The sequence below is a fragment of the Grus americana genome, chromosome 1 (assembly GCF_028858705.1).
Source record: "Grus americana isolate bGruAme1 chromosome 1, bGruAme1.mat, whole genome shotgun sequence".
Classification (NCBI taxonomy): Eukaryota; Metazoa; Chordata; class Aves; order Gruiformes; family Gruidae; genus Grus; species Grus americana.
In genome coordinates, this window is record NC_072852.1 from 152,999,766 (window position 1) to 153,023,365 (window position 23,600).

General features: G+C 39.9%; 1 protein-coding gene across 19 annotated transcripts in view; it reads right to left on the reverse strand.

The window, feature by feature from the left end:
• The window catches only part of MCF2L (MCF.2 cell line derived transforming sequence like), a 164,624-nt gene that overhangs the window by 28,474 nt on the left and 112,550 nt on the right, over window positions 1–23,600 (reverse strand). For 15 of the 19 annotated variants that reach the window (XR_008577755.1, XR_008577754.1, XR_008577757.1 and 12 more), the window contains 4 exons: window positions 13,288–13,378; window positions 1,914–2,033; window positions 1,293–1,409; window positions 632–781 (listed from right to left, as the gene is read on the reverse strand). Coding sequence is in view for 16 of the 19 variants with exons in the window: in XM_054830639.1 (XP_054686614.1) it covers window positions 632–781; window positions 1,293–1,409; window positions 1,914–2,033; window positions 13,288–13,378 (478 nt within the window). In the remaining 3 variants the exon portion in view is untranslated. Of the gene's footprint in view, window positions 1–631; window positions 782–1,292; window positions 1,410–1,913; window positions 2,034–13,287; window positions 13,379–13,499; window positions 14,096–15,524; window positions 15,753–23,600 lie in introns of those variants that run through there. The other 4 variants (XM_054830730.1, XM_054830721.1, XM_054830747.1 and 1 more) reach the window with 3 other exon arrangements.

A 23,600-nucleotide genomic window follows, 5' to 3' on the forward strand; every position in this document is an offset into this window, starting at 1 on the left:
TAAGCAGACTTCATAAGGCACCAAACTGGAAAAAGGATTTTGTTGTAACAGCAATAGAGCAAGCATAGTTTGATTAAAAGCAGTGTTTGACAACAAATACAGACAGTAGATGCTAAACATCAGCTTTTTCTATGTTTATCATCTTAAGACCTCAGTGTAACTGAGTTGAATTTTCATGATAGATTGCCTTCTAGCATCTCCTTAGGCTACAAATATCTCAAAAGTTTTAGATGCAGAGTTTACAAACCCCAAATAGTTTTCATTTAAGCCAATTTGAAAGAACATTTGTCCATTCTTCAAAATGGTCATGTATTTTCATATGCACGCAAATACAATCAAATTTCTTGTTGCAAACAAAACTACAACTTAAATACACCACTACTTAAAGGAATTTGTTTCCACATACAAATTATTACGCATTTGTACATAAGCAAACTTAGCCTCAAGACATGTAATTTTTGAATGCAAAAAGGATTTTTAACATCAAACCAAGCAAAACAAGTTCAATAAGATTTCAATGTTTCACATTACTATTGTCTATTAACATTCTCCAGATTTTCTATTAATATTATTAGCTATAAATTAAAACACAGTTTAAATAGAAGACAGCATCTTTACAAAAATTACATACCTTCATTTTGTCCTTCTTTTCTGTGTGTGCTGCAAGAAGGGAGCTGGTTGATTGCACATCATTTGGTAGTTCTGTTTCAGCCAGCTCAGTCCCAAAGGACTGAAGAATCTGAGCTGTTTGCTTAACCTTTTGGGCGAAACCTTCTATAGCCTTTTGGAATAAAAACCATTAATGATGTTTCATGCTCATCACATGCATATCTATAAACAGACACATACACACAAAATATAACTCACAAAACAAACCCGAGCAGATGAATTACGAGACTGAAAAATGGCAAAGTATAATTTTGCAAGCAACAGATACCGTCACCATTAATTCCTTAATTGTATGTTTTTCCTAGGTTCGTATCAGGTATATCTTCCTCATATTTTTTATAATCTGGAGTTATTCTACAACTTGAGCTTTTTCTTTCTCGTAGCAAAAACAATAAACCTCAACACAATAATACACTGTAGCTCCTTTGCTCCCAGTGTTCAGAAAACCACTCCCGAATTATTACTCATATTTTTTTCTCTAAGATGACTAAGTACCATGGGGAACATCTTCTCACTCCGAGCAAGTCAACTTGCATCACTTGGAATCTGTTTTATAAATGACAGGGTACAAAACAGAAGGGTTCATTAAACTTGAAAAGTTAAAACAAAAACTGAAGACTTACAGTGCGACGGGACAGCCATCTGTTATGGCAGTAATCCAGGGTGCCACCAAGATCTTCTGTTAATTGTGTTTTATCAATGTAACCCTGCAGTTCTGATACTGAGCCCAGCATTATGATCTGCAGCAGCAATGAAAAAAGTGAATGCAAACAGTGGCGAGAAGTCCCTTATTAAGGACTCTAACCCCATCCTTCAGCCTCTGATAGAGAAATTTCAGTTTAATACAGAAGCAAGTGATGGAACTGTTTCCTTTGGGTATGGAATAAACAAACTTAACAGTTGTTTCAGTTGAAGATTATGTAAATTTAAATAACAGCAAATGAGCATGAGCACCACACTTAACAGTGCATATTAAAATAAAGTTTATGAATTATACAACATAAATGACTCCATCGGGGTTTTTTATCTTGATAACCATACATGGCTATTTTCTAAGAGGAACCTTTAACTCCAGATTTAAGAACTACCTTTAAGCATTTTTTTTTGTTGGTTTGTTTGGAGTTTTTTGTGGTTTGTTTTTTGGGGTTTTTTGGGGGGGGGCTGGGGGGTTTTTTTTCCTCGCTGGCTAGATTAACTATTTTAACAGATCCCCGATAATAAAGTGAAAACAAAGGATTACTTACAGGTACTTTCATTTTAAACTCATCTTTGTTGAACTTGAAAGCAATGTCTGAGAGAGCTCGATGAAAAAATCCCGTTGGGCGCAGAACAAGGACTAGCTGCAGGTTTCCCGGGAAAGATGCCTGCAAAACAAGTTTAGTCTGTTATTTTCTGTGTCTCAGCTCCAGAAAATATTTCTGAACAAGGAGAAGCCTCTGTTAAACCACAAACTAACCATATCAGAGCCCTCCCATAATGGGGTGAGAATTATAAACTTCACAAGGCTTGCACAGAGAACTTCATTCAAAGAGACATTTACTCATCTTTGGCAACAGGAATCTGTTCTCCTGGAATCTAATTTTTCAGGACTGGCTTGTAAAGCTCTTCAGCTAAGATCACATCCTAGCCAAGGAGGCTAATGAACAAACAGCAGTGGCTTAGTACTTTTTTTAAACAGTGGTACTTTCACCTTATCTTCTCTTTAATAGAGGGTGCCAAGAGAAACCTCCTTTATTGTCTGAACACCTAACAATGCTTCTAATTTGCACATATACTACCTTGCCAGTTGCCTACCCAAACTATTGCCACCGAGACTGAATTTCTCCCCCAGTAGCTCAGAAATAAGCTTTAACTTTGCAGACAAAAATAAAAATAAAACATAGTAATTCTCAGCTGTGGTTTTTCTCATCATCTTCCAACTAGAAGTCTGATGGATCTTTCCCAGTTCGACAAGTGATAGAGGGAAAACAGAAGAGAGGAAAAAAAGAGCAAAGAAATAGCATTAAATTACTAAAAATCAACCACTGCTGTGGCAGAGGTTTGCATACTTGGCATTTAGCCATTCTTGAAATCATGAGAGTCGTCTCCTCTATTCAGTATTTCCACTGCAGGCAGGCACTGAAGCTCACTAAAGAAGTTATCATTATAATGATTAAGTATGCAATTTGATTCATTATACTGGTAAAAATTATGCCACATTTCTAGCAAATTGAATTTAAAAAAAAGCCCAAATCAGCCAACCAAAACCCAAACATTGACTGAAGCTGTTAAGCTATGCTCTATTTCCATGTCTGGTTGGAAAGTGGTTTAAACTCATTTTAAGGTTTCCAAGGGTTCCAGCATTGGAAATGACAAACTTTCAAGGAGAAAAGTAGTTAAAACTTAAGACTTCACAGATTCATTGTGGTTCCCAAGATATTCAGTGTACAACTGAGATCTCCAATTGACTGAGGAACCTTAAAGACTTGAGCCTCACAATGTGTTTTCACTTCAGCAATGTCCAAATTTGCTAGAAAACATGGTGGTTCAGTCCCAAAGGAATCTGTCCAAGGGCTGGGAACAGAATCCAGGTAATTCTGAGTGCCCACGTCAGCTCCCCATCCTTGCACTGTAAACAATCTTTCTATGTGTATTCAAAGTAGTACACCCTGTGGACTTAATAACCCACAGTTATCAAACAGAGGAAAAGCTTTTTATAGAAAATTGCTGACTGTATTCAGAAGCAAAAATTAAGAAAAGATTATTTTAACTATTTTTTTTTCTGAATTATGCAACTACAAATTTATTTAATTCTTTAACTCATACGAAGAAATATTGCAAGAATAGATGAAAGAATTTTTTTTAAATTAAATCTCCTAAATAATCTTTTTAGAATGATAGCTATGTAGTCTATCCATTTAGACATGTGTCAAGTTATTTTTTGCCTATAACAGCAGTTTGCACACTCTGAGCTGTTAATTTTCACCTTCAACTTACAAAATGTGAAATTTATTCAATGGCAATATCAACATTTCAGAAGAAAAAGTTCCAAAAAGCAGTATCTTTTAGATAATACATTTTGACAAAATAATAGGTGTTCATGTGAGATATCCACCCCAGCAGATGATATCCAGACATACTGTCTTTGGCAGGGCTTGTTTGTTACCCATTTGACCTTACCTAGAATACTGGGAAAAGGTTATCGTGTTGGCTTCAAGTTGAGTAGATACATTAGAAACACACGATGGCACGAAATGAAGCAGTGTGAAAGACACTGAACAGTAAAAGTAAATTTTAAGTTACATGTACGAGTAATAAATTTCTTAATTCTAGCTTTAAATTCTCAAATTCTCACTTTTACACTTTGTGACTGTAGTCGAGATTTTTACTGCAGTTTTAGAGAAAATATCCTGAAAGGGATCTGGGATCCTGGTGGACAACAAGCTAAACACAAGTTAGCAGTGTTCCACTGCAAAAACCAAGGCAAATCAGCCCCCAGGCTGTATCCACAGGGCCATGACTAGCAGAGGTAGAGACGTGATCATCCTGCTCTACTCAGCATGTGCCCGGCTGCACCTGGAGTACTGTGTCCTGTTCTGTCCCCACAACTGAATAAAGATGCAGGCAGACTGCAGAGGGTCCTGAGGAGGGCCACGAAGATGTTGAAGGGACTGGAGAACCTGCCCTGTGAGGAAGGTCTGAAGGAGTTTGGTTTCTTCTCCAGGGAGAAGACTCGGGGGATCTCATCACAGTATTCCCGCCACCACTTAAGGGGTGGCGACAAAGGGAACAGAGGCTCTCTCTTCACAAGGAGCTACATGGAGAAGACAAGGGGCAATGGGTACAATTTGCACCAGGAGAGGTTTCATCTCAATATAAGATAGAAATTATTTTACAGTGAGAACAATCATTCACTGGAACAACCTCCCCCGGGTCGAGGTAGGGTCCTATTGCTGGAGGTTTTCAAGATGTGCTTGGACAGGGTGCTAGATAATCTCATCGAGGCTCCCTTGCCCCACGAAAAGTTGGGCCAGATGATCTTTTGAGGTCCCTCCCAATTCTCCCAGGGAAGTGATTGCCCCACTCTACACTGCACCGGAGCAGCCCCATCTGGAGCACCGTGTACAGTTTTGGGTGCCTCAATATAAGGAGGACGTCAAACTACTAGAGTGTGTCCAGAGGAGGGTGACCAAGATGGTGAAAGGCCTCAAGGGCCAGACTTTCAAGGAGTGGCTGAGGTCACTTGGTTTGTTCAGCCTGGAGACAAGAAGGCTGACGTCATCACAGTCTATACCTTCCTCAAGGTGGGCAGTGGAAGAGGAGTGCTAATCTCCTCTCTCTGATGACCAACGATAGCACACAAGGAAATGTAATGAAGCTGCATGAGGAGAAGTTCAGACATTTAGGAAAGGGTTCTTCACTGAGAGGGTGCTCGGTCACTGGAACAGGCTCCCCAGGGCAGCAGTCATGGCACCAAGCCTGTCAGAGTTCAAGGAGCATCTGGATGATGCTCTTGGTCATATGGTTTAGTTTTAGGTAGTCCTGTGAGGAGCGGGAGTTGGACTCGATGATCCTTATGGGTCCCTTCCAACTCAAGATATTTTATGAGCCCAGGCTGTCATTCAATGATTCTATGATATTTAGACTATTACTAATGCAAACAGTAGTAGCCAAATGCAATGCAATAGTATATTTTTCTAAACTGTGTATTAGCTCTTATGAGATACAGAGTTTAAGTTCACGACCAAATTAAGTAGGGTCTGTCATTAATGTCCAATTCAAAGAAAACAGATAGAGAATACTGTTGTGGTTTTGCCCCAGCCAGTAGCTAAGCACCACACAGATGCTTGCTCACCCCTCCCCCCACCAAGGGGATGGGGAGGAGAATTAAAAAAACCCTCATGGATTGAGATAAAGACAGTTTAATAGGATGACAAAGGAAGGGAATAATAATAATAACAACAACAACTACTACTACTCAACAACAACAACAATAATAAAACAAGTCATGCACAAATGCAATTGCTCACTGCATGTGGAAGGAAAAAAATCCCAACCCCATGCCCAGTCTGTTTCTGAGCAGTGATCCCGCCTCCCGGCAGCTTTCCCAGTTATATAGGGAGCATGATGCTATATGATATGGAATATCCCTTTGGCCAGTCTGGCTCAGCTGTCCTGGCTGTGCTCTCCCAGCTCCTTGTGCACCTGGCAGGGCGTGGGAAGCTGAAAAGTCCTTGACTTGGTGTAAGCACCACAACTACCTAGCTACAGCTAAAAACATCAGTGTATTATCAACATTATTCTCACACTAAATCCACAACACTATACCAGCTACTAGAGACAAAATTAACTCCATCTCAGCCAAAACCAGGACAAATACACATTACCATTTTTCTCCATCTCAGTGGGGCTACCCACAATGATGCTGTTGAAACCACTAGTCTTGTATCATCTAGACTAATTTCCATTCAAGACTTGCCAGAAGTTTTCTCAACCTCTCGGCAAAAGCTCAAGTTCTAGATTATTCTGTTCACAATGCTGTTCTTGTCTCCACTAGCCTGTCTCTTATAATTCTCAGGGTTTTTTGGGGGGCGGGTGTTTGGGTTTTTTTGTTTCCTCTCCCCCCAAAAGAAAAACCCCAGTCTCAAAAAATGATGCCTTCTCTGCTTGTCGTGGCTAGGAGTCAAATCTGCAAACTGACCTTTGTGAAACAACAACAAAGGGGAGGATTGCCACAGTAAACAATGCTGGACCATTGCCAGCTATTCCAGTTTATCTGAGCTTATATCTTCACTGCCCCAATATTACTATTTTCCTAATTTTTTTTTCTAAAGCCCTAGCGACTTGTGGAGACAATGATATGATGCAAGAGACACTCCTAGATGCGTTTGAACTTTATCAACCAGTCAACTTCACCCTGAACAAGAACCAACAACAACAACAAAAAATCTCCATTCCAGTTCAGCAGCATATTTGTTTGAAACCACTGTATGCTAAGCAGGCAGCACAAACAATGACTTCTCAGCAATGCTGTGCCAAGTGTTAAGCACAAAACTAATTATTCATGTATGCTTAAAAGTGTCATAAAGTGCCTTCAAGGACTGTTTTACTGAAGTCACTCAACATCCCTGTGACTTGAAGAAGGGTTTGTGTGCTTGAAAACTGTTTTTTCCAGAAGAGTCTTTTTTTACTAGATTAGTTAATATTAACTGCTTTCCCAACCTCTTGGCTCAAATATTGCACTTCAACTCATTAAACGTCTATGCAAAAGAGACCAGTGGGGAAAAAAAACCCCGTTGGCATATTTTTGATATCCTCTATGAAAGTTAGGGTAGCCCCCATTCTATTCTAGCCTGACCCATATATTCCTTTGTCTCACGTGCATCAGCACTGGCACTTGTTTGATACTTTATGACACTTGTGGTATTAGTTTTCTATCTGCTTATCTCCTTCACTTCCCCATCCAGTCAGGCCAGTGCGGATGCCAAAGATACAGAAAAAGATGTAGATGCGTGTGTAGTTACCAGCTTTGAAATAAATCTGACCAAACTAGGAATTTATATACAGCACAGCCTTTGAATCAAAGCTTTCCAATATACTGAGATCTTTGCTGCCCTATGAGTACCCCAAGCCTGGAATATGGGAAGAACTTTCACTGGCTGGACAACACAGGAGCTGCCATAAATACTCTAGGAAATCAGTCAATAAATACTTTTATCGGCACAAGTCAGGCAGAGCAGCAATCCCACATGATCTCACATGACAGCAATTGTAAGCAGCACATACATGCTGTAGGCTATCGGGCAGACGGCATTTTCAAAGGAGGAATAAATCTGATTAAGTCGCATACTTTAGAATAGTCACAATATTCATTGAGAGAGGATGCAGTGCTGCCAGGCTGCTGCGCCCCAGAAGAGGCAGCACAGGAGTGAAGCGGTGGCTGGGGTCTACAACCAGGAGCCAGTCACTACAGCTTTCAGCAGTGAATACCAGAAACTGAGTTTTTGGAAAAGAAAACTGACACTTTTGACTTCTCATATCTCGGATTTCCTCCTAGGGCTTATTTAGTACACAAAGGAATTATGTAGATAGATATGGATATCTTTTAGACAGAGATGCACTTAAAATAAAGTTGCAGTCTGCTGTTCAATCCCACAGAGCAATTCAGTCAGCTGCCCCGGTGCTTAGAAGTCTTTTATACTCCTACACAGCAAAGGAAAGCTGCTCTGATAAACAGTGAGTCTACAATCCCTTTTCTTCTGCTTCCCAAGTAAACAGCCAGCTTTCAGAAATATCTGAACCATGCAAGCCATCAAAGAGCTAACACTTGACTCAGTTTTAGTAGTTCTGTCTTAAAATATTTGGAGCAACGCTATTTTTCATTTTATGAAGAGCTTCAATATACCCACATTACCAAACTCCATGGTGGTGTTTTCCCTTCTGCACTTAGTAGTATGCCGTAAGCCACAGGGTACTTCTTTCCAAAATACCTCTATATATAAAGGCGCTAATAAGTACTTCCCCCCCCAAAAAAAACCCTCTGTTTATTCATGGCTAGAATGAAGTCTCTTACACAGGCTTCTTGTCAAGAAAGAATCTTGCATTAAATCAATTCATAGAAGGAGTAGTTTGAAATCTAGTTTTAAAAACATTGAGCTGTTTTGCATTAGATCTGGGTTCAAGGCTTGTGATGTTATGATCCCGTTTTCAGAGTTTAAGTGAATCACTTCTCTCTTTTTACATATTAAAAAACCATGTAATAAAAAGGAAAAATGGCTGACTATACAAGGATAACTTGCAAAGTGCCTGCACACGCAATATTCTCAAAACATCCAAAGCAGTAAGACAAAACCGTACAGCATCTCAAAATAACCTCATAGTTTGTAATTTACTGCAATCATTCGTAACAATAGCTACAAAATTAATACAAATACTGTTCTAGCTTCATCGTACTGTCAAGTTCTTGGTCTTGTTTTGAATCCAAGCAAAAATGAGAAACATGACTAGGGGCTGAAAAAAGAGCATTTTTTTTTTTTTTTCAAACTTAACACATACAAATTGTTAAGTGTCATTACAATTTTCAGGATATGACACAAAGAGCTAACTAGAAACTGGGCTAGTGGGAAATACCTATCCATAACATAAAATAGTGCCTTTCATGGAGCATTGGGTACTAAACACATCTTTTCTACATCAACAACTCAGTAAGAAATTCAACATCTCTCTACAAACAAGATCAGAGAACTGAAGGTTGGATTACTGTAGTTCACTGTTTCTCACCTTGGATGTAAAACCAATGATAAGAGTCCAGATGGCACAAAACTGGGACTGCCTGGCTCCTGCAAGGTTTAGGCTGGTATTAGCACTCCAGTCTCTCCATTGGCTTTTGGTCTTGTCCTTGCTAGCTAAAGGTCTTGGCCTTAATCTTCAAAGCAATTAATGGGCTAAGGCTCTGTTACAGTGAAGACTGCATTTTGATTTATGAAGAGCTAAAGAAAACAGTGCTCTGGACAATGCAGTCCAAAACAGAAGGCATGAAACCTGCATACAACATATCCTTAGTCAAAGGTGGCAAATCAGGACACAAACTTCCCCAGGAGGTTGGATAAAACCCAACTCTTGTCACATTTAAAAAGGGCTGCAAAGTTTTGTAACTGGATAAAACTTTCTCACTACCACCTGAGTGACCTCCATACCAACTGCTTCCTCAAGAGCAGTTGCCCACACGTATGTTATTCCCTAGGCACCAAGTTTACGGAGTTTATTTTCTCTGGACTTTCAACTTGAGGCTAATGGCTGGCTATGAGTGAAACTTTTCATGATGCCGAGTGCAATTTTTTTGTCTGCCTAAAAGGCTGAGTTCACAGTTCAACCTTTCCCTCAAGATGGAGGAAGACAATAATGACAGGGCAGCAGAGACAATGTAATGATGTAGGCTTCATTTTTTAAGAAAAAATGGAACTATGAACAGAGCAGCGTGAAACCCCAGAACACATTGATTAGTAACGTGCCTTGCTCCTACAACTGTGGATTGAATATTCTTGGGGTATGATAACACTAGGAGAAACACGAAAAAAGAAAAAGAAAAAGGAGGAGGAAAAGAGTAATTTTTGACTGCAAAAGGGGAAGGAAAAGGGGATCAATCTGTCTGGTGTTTGTCATTCACCTGACTTCAGTTGGGACAACACGGAGCTGTTTTACCAAGCTATGTGACTGCTCCTCCTTGCACCCTCGTTCAGGAATCAGGCCTTATTTTCATGAGCCTACTCACTCGCTCAGCCACAGGAGTTAAAAAGTTCAGCAAGGTCTTTGTCTCTGTACACCATGCTTTCCACCAATGTGTTTAACTGAAACCAGGAGATTATAATACATATTTAGAAGAATCTCAGCAGCTGACAGGGCAAAAAAACCCTTAAGAATGTTTGTATCTTCAAACAACAGTGTAATAAGAGTGAACAATTTGCAACAGCTAACTTGCATATTTTTCTTGTCATACCTTTCAGTTTTCTACTGCCTCTCTAGGAATATAATGATTTAGTGCCAAGACTTCACACTTAACAACATAAAGTTTGGCTTTTGGCACCTCTACCAGAGCTCCACTTCTAAGCCTAGCTATCCCAGTAGGCCAGATTCCTCCTAAAGACTCAACAGTAGGGATGAATTCTGTCCAACTTACAGTCATCTAAAAACTAAGCTTTCTATATAGTCAACAATATCCCTAGGTTATCCATTCCACCTGTCTCAGACAGGGTGAGTCACCCTCCAAACACGTGCCATTCCTGACTGCACTAGACTAATAACTTCACTTTTCGGGTAGCTAAATCAAGGGGAAAAATAAAAATAAATTTTAAAAAAAAATCACGTTTGCAGTGTCTCCTGAACCACCGAGTCCAGAGACTTGTAACAGCAAAGGACAATCTCTTGGGTCGCTTGTTCATTGTGGCTTTGTTGAGTATAACAGCAGCAAAACCTACATGCCTGGGCCTGTGCTTCCCACAATGTCTCTGTCACATCCCAGGAAAAGAGGGGCCATTTTTCAGCCCCATTCCTCTGGCTTTGGTTTCAGTTCTGCTGCCGCTGCATGTGCTTCAGCAGCAGTCATTTTGGGTGAACAGTGCAGCCACTGCTGCCTTGACTCTCTATAGCAACCCTAAAGTATCAGCATGAAATAAAGATTCAGTTTGTCACTGCTCATTTTCTGTCCCAGGAAAGGAAATGATCCCTAACAGGAAAGAAGGAAAAATGAAGCCTAGAAATTTTTCATAATATAGAAAGATTTTCCACATTAATTTCAGCCTGAAACAAAAATTCTTTCTTCATTAGTTTTGTTTCAAAACATACTTCTAAAACCTACTAGTACAAACCAAACATTTCTATGTGAAGAGTCTTGAAAATAACATAAAATAATAATTATTAAAAAAATACATGTTAGCATGAGTTTTTGGTTAGCAGCTGCTCAGTGCTTACAAATATATTTCCTACAGTTGTCGGGATATTATTGACGGGCAGATGCTTCAGCCAGAATATTCCTGTTGGGCAGTGCTCCAGCCACAGCACCCTCTGCTGGCACCTCTGATTTCACAAATAGGGTCAATCCTCTTGGGGTGATTAGAGAAAAATCAGGAAAGATGGCTGGGAAGATGCTGCAGGACCTAGTATAAATGAGCCAACAGCCAAAACTCTTCTCGAACAATGAGAGACTCATATCCTCACACCCAGCAATCAGTTTAAGCAAACAAAACTGCTAGAGATACCAGGCTTTCAGATATGAGGTTCAATCTGGACAGCCCAAATGACACTCCGATGCTTGATCACCATCACAACACAACTGTGACTGTTAGGAAAACCAAAGAAGTGGAAGTTAAGCCTCTAGTTACCCTTGAGCCATTTAAAAATCTTTGTCTGTGAGCAGGACCCAGAGAAACACTCATGACTATGGCATAGGATATGTATCACATATACTTGGCTTTGTTTTTGTTAAGTAATGGACAGCAGAAACCTCTTCAGAGTTCACTTAGGGCAAATATTATAGTAAAAAAATGGTGGAGACTGTAAACAAGGATTTGTCACTATATTTTTTTTGGAATGGGAAGGTAAAATTTTAAAGTGTTCAGGGATGACATGACTATTGCAGAAGCTCAATAGAAGTACTGCCACATACATCCACAGACACAATATAAAGCCAATGCTGAGCCAGTTCAATAAAACGGTATTAAAAAAAGATCATGCCTCTAACAGATTAGACTTCAGACAGACTTCAAATAGATTAGAATCATGGATCCCTTATCACTGGGAATAGATACTCAGGTTCTGTATATTGTGCTTCTAGGCAAAATAACGCACACTGGAGGAACGTTACCATAAACGTTAATATTATGGCTATAAGCAACATGTCTGCAGTTGCCCCCAAACCCCCTACCACCTCAATTATGTAAATAAAAGGACTGTCATATGTGGAATACTTATCTGTCTTTGAACAGAAACTACAGCATTGAATTTTGAAACAGATTCAAAAACTCTTTCATGACCCCAAATTGTCCTGCTGTCATTTTCCACTACTGGAATCAGTTCAATGCTGCATCTCAAAATTTCAAAATGAGCTGCAAAAGCAAATTTGCTAATATTTCTGTATATTTTTAATATTTTAACATTCCTAGACATACTTACTGTGGAAAAAGTTGCATTGTGAGAATATTATATCATTATATATTCCTTCACAAAAAGTCATATAGTGGGAGTGATGCATTACCTTTACATAAATACCTTTTAAATTACAATAAACAAACAGTTCTTTGGTTGAAATGGGGCTACACAAAAATGACATTTACTGTTTTGATGTGACTTTTATTTTACAGAGCTTAAAAATTTTCAGCCATGAAAAATTAAAAGTGCTCACAGCTCTGTTTTTCAGCACTTACTGGAAAGATTATCAACACTAACAATTCAAGCAAGGATAACAAAAAAAAAACCAACAAAAAGTAAACAAACAGTATGGAAAGCACATGACAAACAGGAATCTGTCTTTTCCTACTTATGTTTAAAAAAAAAAGCAAGCCTCTAATAAGCTTAGCATTCATATTTAAAAAAATATTAACTAAAAGGAGACTAAAAGTAACCACATATGCTGTTGATTGATCATAGTAGGTATGTAAGATTTTCTTGCTTACAAGCAACCTTGGTTTTAATTTCAATACCACAAGATCAGCTTTTACACCGGAATTCCTTTCACAAGTGGTAAACTAATTCAGGACCCTCATCCTCAACTCTTCTGAAAAAGGAAGCTCACTTGAATAGTGAAAGATGGACCCAAAGCTCTGAGATGCACAGGCTGCCCATACAAATATTAGTTCCCACCTGGGAAAGCTGCATGCCGCACAGGTTTGCATGCACACGCACACGCTCTCCAAGTGCCTTCTCAGACTGATGGCCTGAGCTGCAAACTGCATTAAAAGCACATCGTAGGCACATGGTGCTCGGTTCCAGTCAGCTGGCATACAAAAGCACTACTAGATACCTTTTGTGTGGTATATCAGCTACAATTTGTTGAAGAAATAAAGTTATTGCTGCTTTTCTACTCATAAGAGAAAGGTTCAACATGGAAAAAAAAAATCTAAGGAGTTAATTTAAAACAGTACTCACTGCTATCCGCAGTATGGAAGCTTTCACAGAGGTCCATTTGTCTTGTCTGCGATCTATGACAAGAATAAATCCAATTCCAGCATCTCGTAAACTAAGTTTGGAGGAGAAAAGAAGAAAAAGAGAAAGTTTAGTTAAAAATACACATTAAGCTCCTCTGGTTCTCTCACTAAAAAAAAAGCAGTTAAAAGTTAGTTTTAAAAAAGTAGCTTGACCTTTTTGTGCAGAATCTTGAGAGGTTTAGATGAAGATATACTATACTACACAGATGCAGCAGCCCCAAATATGCTCCACAGAGCTTCAGACCATATTTGAATCATTAATTGTTCTTTTTCAAGAAAGGTAGTTTTTACATCTCTTGTACAGGGATTATTTCAGAGGAAAATAAACCCCTTTGATTCTCCATTGTTTTGGTGCTGATATAATCCTTCCTTCATGCCGTTTTCAATATAATTCCAGAATCCGAACAAAGTTGTTTTCCTTTTGCATCTGCTTTTAACCTTCTGTTTGAATCGCCTTCCTCCTCAATGATATTTAAAACTCCTTAACACACAGGTCGTTCTGATCATTCCATGATATTGCTCTGTGTATCTGAAATTCTCATAGGCCTCCAGGTTGCAAATTTGTTCCCAGGTGCATTTTTACATTCACCGAAACAAAAAAATCCCTATGGCATTTAAACACTCCGAGTCACAGATGAGAAAAATGAGATCGGATGCACTTCTCTGGAAAGGAAACATCTGTGAGAGAGATCCCACTCAAATCCTTGCATACGGGTGACCTTTCTTTTTTGCCTGCGCTCAGCTGCATGTGCTACCGCGTCCCAGGCAAGGGATCTGCTCCTGTTTTGTAATTCCCCATCTAAGCCAATTGTGCAATGCCAGCAGCAGCCCTTGCCAGCCAATCGCAATCAAAATGGAAACGACAGGCAAATACAAGGCAGACGGGCTCGGATTTGTTATTTGCTCATATATTTGGTCATTTTTAACATATGTGCTGTATTTTCAGTCCAGGTAATAATTTACTGCAAGGCCTGCTAGCTGTACTGTGTGACAGTTAGAAATATTGTGCATCGATTTGTTATCATCATACTTTAAAAGACAATATAAAAATCAACACAACGTTAGGATCCCTTATTCGAGATTGCTGAATCATACAAAAACATCAGCTTTGCTTTATAAGATTATGTTGGTAGCATAATAATCAGGATGTCGAGGAGGATGAAGAACACAGGTACTCAGGTGTGTCATCTTAAGCTATTCTTCAAAATTACAAATTTAAACATGACTGACAGTCTTTCCCTTCTCTTTTACAAACTGTAATATCTCTCCAATTTACAGACTAAGTATTTCAGGCGAAACATGAATAATCATAAAAAATGCAAAGGAACACTTGCTTTCTGTCAAAAGTAGCTAAGCAATCATTTTAACACAAGAAAATATTAGAAAGGACACCTCACTGCCCACATTCAGAGCACGTTATTTAAATCTTCCCTCTGGGTTGGGATAACACTGATAAACAACATCTGAGTACTTGCCTTGTAAGCCTGAATAACCCTTACAGACAAACAGGGCTTTATATTAGCAATATGCTTCCCACTACAGTAAATTTCCATGATTTACTAAAGCTTCCCCTCTTCCTTCTCTTTTTTATTTGAAGGGCAAGAGGAGGAGAGAGATCCAGATTGATTTTAGCATTTTTCTGTTCCCCATTTAAAGTTCCCACCCTCTTATCCTTTAGTCACTGAGCAAAATAAAATGCTAATAGTAACCATGTTCCACAATAATCAAGTAGCAAAACAAACCCCTTGGGTCACACAGCCCAAGGTGGATGAATGAAGTGAAAAAGGTGCTACAGCTGTTCCCACAGCAGTTCATGTGGGCTTTGAAGAGTTTCAAGACTCTTTAAGAGCTAGTTCCCCTGCTCAGAAGTTGTCCCGGGGAGTCCTGAAATTTCTGCATACTTCCTCAGTGGAAGCATAATCTCAGATCCCACAGAGTGCCTAAATACAACATCTGTATTAGATTTCAAGAAACCATTGACATTTCTGCTTAACAAGAATAAAATTAAAGCCTCTGACAAAGCATCAATCAGATTTCTCTCCAGGAGCACATGGAAAGACAGGCTCAGCTGGGATCCTGAAGAAGATCCACACAGTTAATCATCTGCCTCAACACCTGGCAATCAGCAGAGCTTAATATCATTCTCCTACAAAAAAAAAAAAAAGAAACAAGGCTTACTTAAGTGGAAGAGTTGACAAAGGAAAGCACATCTCTAAGATAGCCCAAAAGATGTCTTTAGCCAGCCTTCTTTTTCCACCGGATCAAACTGAAGGATCAAATATGTCGGGAGGTTGCATGATTCAGAATATGTCTCCCTTCCAGGCTCAGATATAAAAACCAGGATTCCTCACTGCCGGCTAGAAGAGACCCAGTGGCAAAGTCTTGAGCACCTGACTTCAAACCGTTAACACTCCATTAATATAGATTGCTTAAAAAAATTAAATGCTCTGTTTGAACCAATCAGAGCAAGAAAAACATTTGTTATCTTGACAACAGTGAATAGTGCCTTGTTGTGAAGGGCTGGCTATTGAGTCTGGGATCCAGCTCCAGCAAGTCGTAGACAGGAAGCAACAAACCAAACCAAGACATTGTGTACAACAAAGTTGAGAACATTATGAAGAAAACAAAGTCACGTATTCAAGAAAAGTAAATATTGGGAACAGGTCTGTGTGCCAGTGCACCTTTGCTCTACTGACGTTTCTTTGCTGCCACACACACCTGAGTATGCAGTTACAAGACAGTTTGCAAGACCCCTCCTCTCAGGGCATAGGATGAATGGTGCTGTGGTAACAAGCAGGTATTCAATTTTCATTTGGCTCCTGATTTAACTGTAAGTGCCAGCTGTCCCTTCTTCCCTCAGCCATATTTATTATGTTCTATCCAAATACTGGTTTTGCTCCCCTTCCTCCTCATTTGCTTGAGAGGAAAGCATTTTGGCTTCTGCTCTGTGTCTCAGCAGCAGCATGCTCTCTGATGGACACAGCCCGTCCTGCTCATCAAGCTTTACCCACTGCCTTACTCCAGTTGCATTGTACTCATCAGCTTAGCCTAGGTCTTCTCACGCCTCTCTATCCCTCTCCAATAAACTTGTCACCACCACCCATGTTTGTCTCTCCCATTCATCCCTTCAACTATTCTCATTCCTTGCTGTCTTATCCTAAAAACAGCTCAAAAAGTCTTGGAGTTTTATTTTTTTTTATTTTATACTGTCAGGACAAATGACCAAACCGGTTCACACCTCACCCCTTCCTGAATATCACTGTGATAGTCCCTTCATCCTCCAACCTGAGTCTCCCTTACTGAAAGGCTGGGCAGGACATAAAGTATCTTCCCTCGGGTGGACACTTCCCTTGGCTATGGTCCTGCCTGTTGAGTCAGGCAGCTTGCCTGCACTACCTGCCTGCCAACAGGCGGCACCTGCATCCCACGAGACAGTCTTCCTGCTCTCAGCCCTGGCAGTGGACCTGGCTCTAGGGCAGCTCATTCCGCAACCATGGAGAAGCCCCTGCTCAGCCCCAGGATGAAGTGGGACATTTTTGACAACAGAATCGAGCTGCTACTGAGCATCTGTGACCTGGGATTTTTCACCTGGCAGATTTGTCTCAAGATATTTCCTTGATAGGAAGGTCATCGTTCTTCTAAGTGTCAAGTCCAAGTCCTTGACCGAAGGATGGAGACACTTGAGCTTCTCAAACAAAAGGCTGTTTCAATGTTTGAAAAGCACAGTGCATTTGTTCCCTGGCTTCTTGGGAACAACTCAGCTATTTTGGCTGAACTTTAAACCAAAAACTCAGGTGAGACCTCACGAATGAAAAGAAAATTTGGCAGAGTTGTAAATAACTGGAAACCAACCTTTACAGTGAGAAACAGCAGACAACCTTAGTAGAAGCACCTGCCAATTAACGCTTCTTGACATTTTCCTTACAACCTCTTTTTTCTTTAATGCATTAACTTGTATCGGTGTACTTTCTGAAACATAATTTATATAAGCTTGTAATTCAAATTTAGTATTTCCTTCCTTTGTTTTCCTCCTAACAAAAAAAAAAAACCCCAAAAAACAAACCCAAACACAAAACCAAAAACCAAAACCAAACCAAAAACACATCATGAGATAAGCTCTGTTCTTCTGTTTATTCACCAGCACAAAGAACAGAACATTTTCTGAAAGGCAGAGAAACCACCCCTGCTCTGCAGGAAACATGTCTGGCAAACTCAGAAAGGCCAGGTCAGAAAGGTAGAAAGCAAGGGAAGGGGAACAGGGGACACAGAGGACAGATAATGGGAAAAAATGCAGCAGAGGGTAGACTTTCTGCTCAGTCCTCTCCCTCCATCTTGGGGAGCCAGTGTAACCCCCTTTGGAGATGGTGGAGAGTGAGGTTGAAGTACCAGCCCAATGAGCAAAGAGTTTTCCACCTAGACTGTAGAGCAGGAATTGAATTTCCCACTTAGCGACTCCTCAGCTTTATATTATGGGGACATCTCCCTCTGTCTCATTTGCAAGACTTATGAGCTCATGCACCTGGGGGAAAGGGTGGGAAAGCTTATAGTACACAGGACTGCAGAAAGAAACTTCCCTCTGGGGTGTGTGGAAGCAATTACATAGTCATCATCTGAAAGATCCTTGCATTTCTCCAAGGTATGGGTGGTGACAATTGCTACTCAAATAAGTTCCTATTGCTTCTACGCTGCTGTATGAAAACTACTTGCATGCATTGCCCTCTATTACAAACAAAACAAAGTAAATCTTCAGGTTCACCACACCAACTCAATAATACCAAGCTTTTGGATGCTTGAAATCCTGTGCAGCATTTTAGGTTAAATAATTCCAGTTTAATAAAAGTAAATTTCAGTCATCTTATTAAGCAGTTGGCTTGCATTACATTCAGGATTGTTCCCTACCTTGACTACCTCTGCCTATACACACAAACTGGAAATTCTTGCTCTCAAAGGCTGAACAGCTATTTTAATAGTAGGCTTCAGTAATAGTCAGTGAAGAATTACTACACTGAGCAGAGCACCAAGGCAATGTCTGCAGCAATCTGCAGCATAAGCAGCTGAAGCTGTCTTTAGATCCCTAGTACCACCCGTTCTTAAAAGCTTACTCACCCTCTGTAGCTCATCACTGACCATTGATGTGCATCAGTGATACGCACACATTGCTTGAAGAGATGCAGGGTCTCGGGCTGCTCACAAATCCTGATTCTATTTTGGCATGCAACACGTAGGCCTATGTAGGAAGGACTGTGGAATTGGCACACCTCTCATTGTTGGCCATTCTACTGTACCACAAAAGGGCAACCATACAAGACACTGTGACAGATCGTCTTAGGAATGGTATGGCCCTTCCTGCCCATACAGCAGTTCGGTTTATGCTTGGGCATGCCACAAGGGTTGCGTGGGAAAAAAAAAAAAAATCTCAAAGGTAGAATTGTATCCAGTGCAGAAAGAGACAAGCTGGAGCTCAAACAGGTTCAGCATATACAAGGAGACAGTCCAGTAGCCTGAGCACAGGGGTAATGAACACTCTGAACACTAAGTGTTCCCATCATGCACCCAGGGATTAAAATGCTTCCAGCAGCTATCAGTCTTTGAAGTCAGAAGTCATCCTATATTCAGTCATCAACAAACAAGCTAGGGTAATCAGCAACAGCATTCTGTTACTTTGCTTCGGAACAAGCTATTGGAAACCAAACACTAACTAGCAAGGTGGTTGTTTCCCAAGAGAAACTTTGCATCCTACATTTTCAGAGGCATTTCAACTGACTGAACCTGAGCCACTTCAAAGACCATCTCTCCTCCTGGTGCTAGGAATGACTTCTTGCGGGGTGAGGGGGAGACAAGAACCCTTTCTTAATCATAAGTGTTTCACTCATTAAAGAAAAATGAAACCACTAATGTCCTGGCAATGAATGAAAGCAGAGAAAAGCCATCTCCTTAGTAGCCTGTATATGCTGTAGAAGACAGCAGGTTAATATGGTGAAGAACATGATATTAATGGTATTAACAAATCAAGATAGAAAACTCCAGTACAGCAACTGTGAAAGAAAATAATTCAGCTAAGTCCTATGGTGACATTTCACATTACCGGTTTTATGCTGGTTTCCCAGCAAGGAAAAGAGCAGGAACAATTCACCTGACGTAGCCTTGCCCCCACATCTCCCCTCCTTCTGTCCCTTACGTAGGATTACCAAGACTTCTATTTGACCACTAGGTAAGCCCTAGAGGATGTAGTTTTTCCTAAGTCAAAAGAATTTAATGCTTTATGAATTAGAAAAAGAAAAAAAGTTAAAGTTCAACTGTAACATTAAACAAAATCTAATACCCAGGCACTAAACAGTAATTAGACCTACAGCAGTCTCGTTTTCTTACAATTCTTGATTGCTCATTGTCGTAAAGCCTACTTTGTTTCAAAACTGGTCAATTTATCCACTTAATTCCAAAACAAATCCACCGGCTGGGTATTTTAAAAAAGAAACAAACAAAAAAAAAATAATCACATTGGGCATGTTGCCCTCATTTAAAAAGGTGTTCTGCTTACTGATTTTAAGAGGATATATCACACTCCATGAAGCTCCAGTTTGAAAGCTTCAGATATCACAGGCTTTTACAGCCCATAACGCCCAGCCTCACTGTAGAAGGTGCCTGATTAAATCAATTTAGAGATAGCAGGAACTGGAAAAGAACTATAAACTAGACATTATTTGAGCTGTACATTGGACAATACAATGGAAACTAGAAAGTTCAAAGTGAGCCTGCAGCTTTTAACACAATATCTAACCTGAATACCACTTTGTAATGCCGCTGCTATTTCAGAGCTTACTTCTGTGTTTTCTAGAAACCTGCCCTTAAATTAGTACTTAAAAGCATTCAACTGAAGAATAGCCTGGCAAATAAAATAAAAGTTATAATCCTTTATAACACCAACGTTACAAATGATATTCCAAATTTGCAATGTAAATATACAAATCATAAAGTGATGACAGACCTAAGACAAGTGTTCAGAAAGCTGGACAGTAATACCTTCCCACTAACTATGCTCGCTCTAGATTAGCAAACTTTTAAATTATATTTTCTACTTTTACGACAGAAAATTTGAGGTTTGCATTGGTATTGGGATGTCAGTGGTGAAGAAACAATCTGCCAAGAAAATAAATAGAATGAAAACCTATTCCCCAGCGATGGTTGTACATACAATTGCACGATCACTGTCATGACATTGAATTGTTTAGACAGAAAATAGCAGTTTGGTGCTGAATTCTGTCACAGGTGTTTCTGTATGACTAACTGAGGTCAAAGAATATTGCACGCATCTTGAAAACAGAGTTGTTCCTAATAAGGGTAACATTTATGCACATAACATTTACAAACACCCAGAGGAAGCTCTTTGGCTACCTAGCGGACCTCCTGAGCCCCTAAAGCAAACTGGTGGGACATTTTGGCTCCGATTCAAACTGTGGGCCTGACAGCTCACGTGGGATTCCTGCAAAAATCACTTTCAGTTGAGGTGTGTAACCCGTCTATCAGACATCAGTTCTTATTCCACCAACATTTATGAGAAAAAACAGAAATGATGAGCACACTCCATTTCTGGCACATGGCACTGCATACGGGCCAAAAATGAAAATGCAATGATTAACAACTTCTGCATAATTTTGGATGGAATTAGTAATATAATTTTGTCTTTAATTTTTGTAACCTATCTCTCTTCAGCTGAAAACACTGAACCATTCAGCTACTGCAGGAAGCGCAGTTGGGAGGACATGTCCATTACTTCTGATCTTCTTGGAAAATTAGCCGTAGTGCATAGACCCATGCAACAGGCTCACCTCGAGCTTCCTGAGGTGCTGAACTTAAAGCCGGTGCTTGGTGATGTGGAAGTCACCGCACTGTACCTTTATCTCTCTGTATCCAAATCTCTGGAGTCAGGCCCAAAACTTGCCATCTACTCATTACTGTGTTTAACTAGTGAGTGCCTGTATTGTGCTTCAACAAAAGGCTACTGATCTAGAAGAATTTGTTATATTTAATTATTGGGCCCTCTCACAGTCAACTCAAGGAACTTTAACTGTGGAAGGAAAAACCTACCCAACTCAAACTAAGGGTGACCATTGTTCATAAAGAAATATAGGAAAGAGAAGAAATTCCAGCAAAAGAAATGTAAAATGAGACGGTTGAAGTGCTGCTATACAAGTGCAGCCTCTAGTGGTCTGTCCAAAATCACTGAATGCCGAGTAAAAATTATTATATATAAAGCTCCTGGTAGTAACAGCTGTCTTTAATCCAATGCAGCTGATGTGACACCCCACAGAAGGAACATATCCTGTAGGCAAGGAGGCACCATTTCTCATTGATTCTCATGTTTAAAATCTGATTTTGAAAATAAAGACCTCCCCTCAGGAAAAAAAAAAAAAAAACAAAACCAACCTAAAAACCAAACACACCTCCCCCACCTAAATCACTACAAATACAACAACGCGCATATTATTCTACTATCTTTTTCATGCTACACTGGAATTCTGTGAATAGATGGATTTTTAAGTGTGCACTCAAAACACAGCATTTCGACCTGCTCTTTAATTTGGTTTTGATAGTTACTGCCTGCCTTACAGAGAAGGTTTTCAGATGGTGCTGCACGGGAAATTAAGAAAATCTGAGCCTTTGTGTTGGAGCTGAACCTGTTAAAGTTTCATCAGTAGACAAGGTTCAGATAATAAATTTGATGCATTTCCCTCCCTCCACTGTGCACTTTTTTTATTTTCATCTTTCTCCACATTCTAGTTAACTCTCCCTAAATCTTATCCAGTGTAACACTGATGAAAACCTTATCTCTTCCTTTTCTTATTATGCTTACTTTCGGTCTCAGCTGTTATTGGTTTATGCCCCAGGTACGTCTGAAAACACTCATACTGTATTTCAGTTTTCTCAGGATTGGGGAATCATCAGATATACAAACTTGTATTTTAGGATCTCACAGCAGGCAGGCAAAGAAGAATTTAGATGAATGTTGGGCTGCGAGGTAGCATAAATAAAAACCATGATTATAATTTGCTCATGAGGCAGAAGAGACAAGCAGAATCACACAGCCTGGAAGAGTGTCAACATGAAAATGCCTTTTGAAGCTTTATAAGCATAGGCAAGATAATTACACATGATATTGTGCCAGTGACAGGAGATCTTAAAGGCCAAATAAACAAGAGACAAAATAATGAAAACGACTTCAAAGAGCTTTGTCTAAGAGGCTGATGATAATTCAAAACTCTGGAAGTCTCATCCAAGCTTGACAATGACTGTAACCCAGAAAGCCACACGTGGTTACGTGCAGGCCTACCCTGATCTGAAAATCCTTCCGTCATCACAGGACTGTGACAGCAACAGCTCACTGCATCTGCTTGCAAAGCAAGACTGCGCAAGGAAGATGAGCTACTATCGGAGATAGGTGAGTGACAGCTCACTGACAACCAGGAGAGCTGCTCTCAAGCCTTGGTCCCAAAGGCAACCAAAGATCTTTATCCTGCACAGCAGTAGATCCCTTGAAATTGTGAGATATGAATCCAAACACGTTTACTTGAGGCACATCTGTCCCAAGCATTGCTCGTGTTCCTCAGCCAAATAAGCAGTAGTGGTACACACCTTATTTATTTTAAAATATTTAGGCCAATTTATATAGCATACAGAGTCACATTTCTCTTTTCCCTCCTCGCTCAGCTTCAGAGATATGGGCATCACTACCTTCCTTGACTGGTCCCTATAGCTCCTCTTTACCTCCTATGCTACTCTAGGTCCTCAAATCAGCCTCTCTCCCACTTTCCAGCCAATTCCTCCTTAAAATAAAGACAGCTGACTGGAGTACAGTAATGCTGGCTATATGCCATCATATATGCTGACATTCTTTCTGCTCTCAAAAGCTTATGCTGTTGGGGAGAAGCTGAGGGAACACAGCCAGTGTTAAAAATAAAAACTAAAGTGTCCAGGCATCCTCATCTGCCTGGGCATCTGCTTGTACCACATGCACTGATCTCCCTTCTGTGGTACCCATCAGCCTTTTTTTTAATGGTAACTTAGCTAGCTTTACCCCATCAAGGAACCCCGCAGACTAAAATCAGAACAGCTTTGATGTGTTTCTGCAAGTAACAGAAATAATCATTAAAATACAAAAGTTAAGCATTAACAGATCTTCTTTTAGTGTGTGAAATTAACTAAAGGGGTTTTTTTTAAAAGATGACTTTTAATTTTCTAAATGGAAAATCCAGTTTA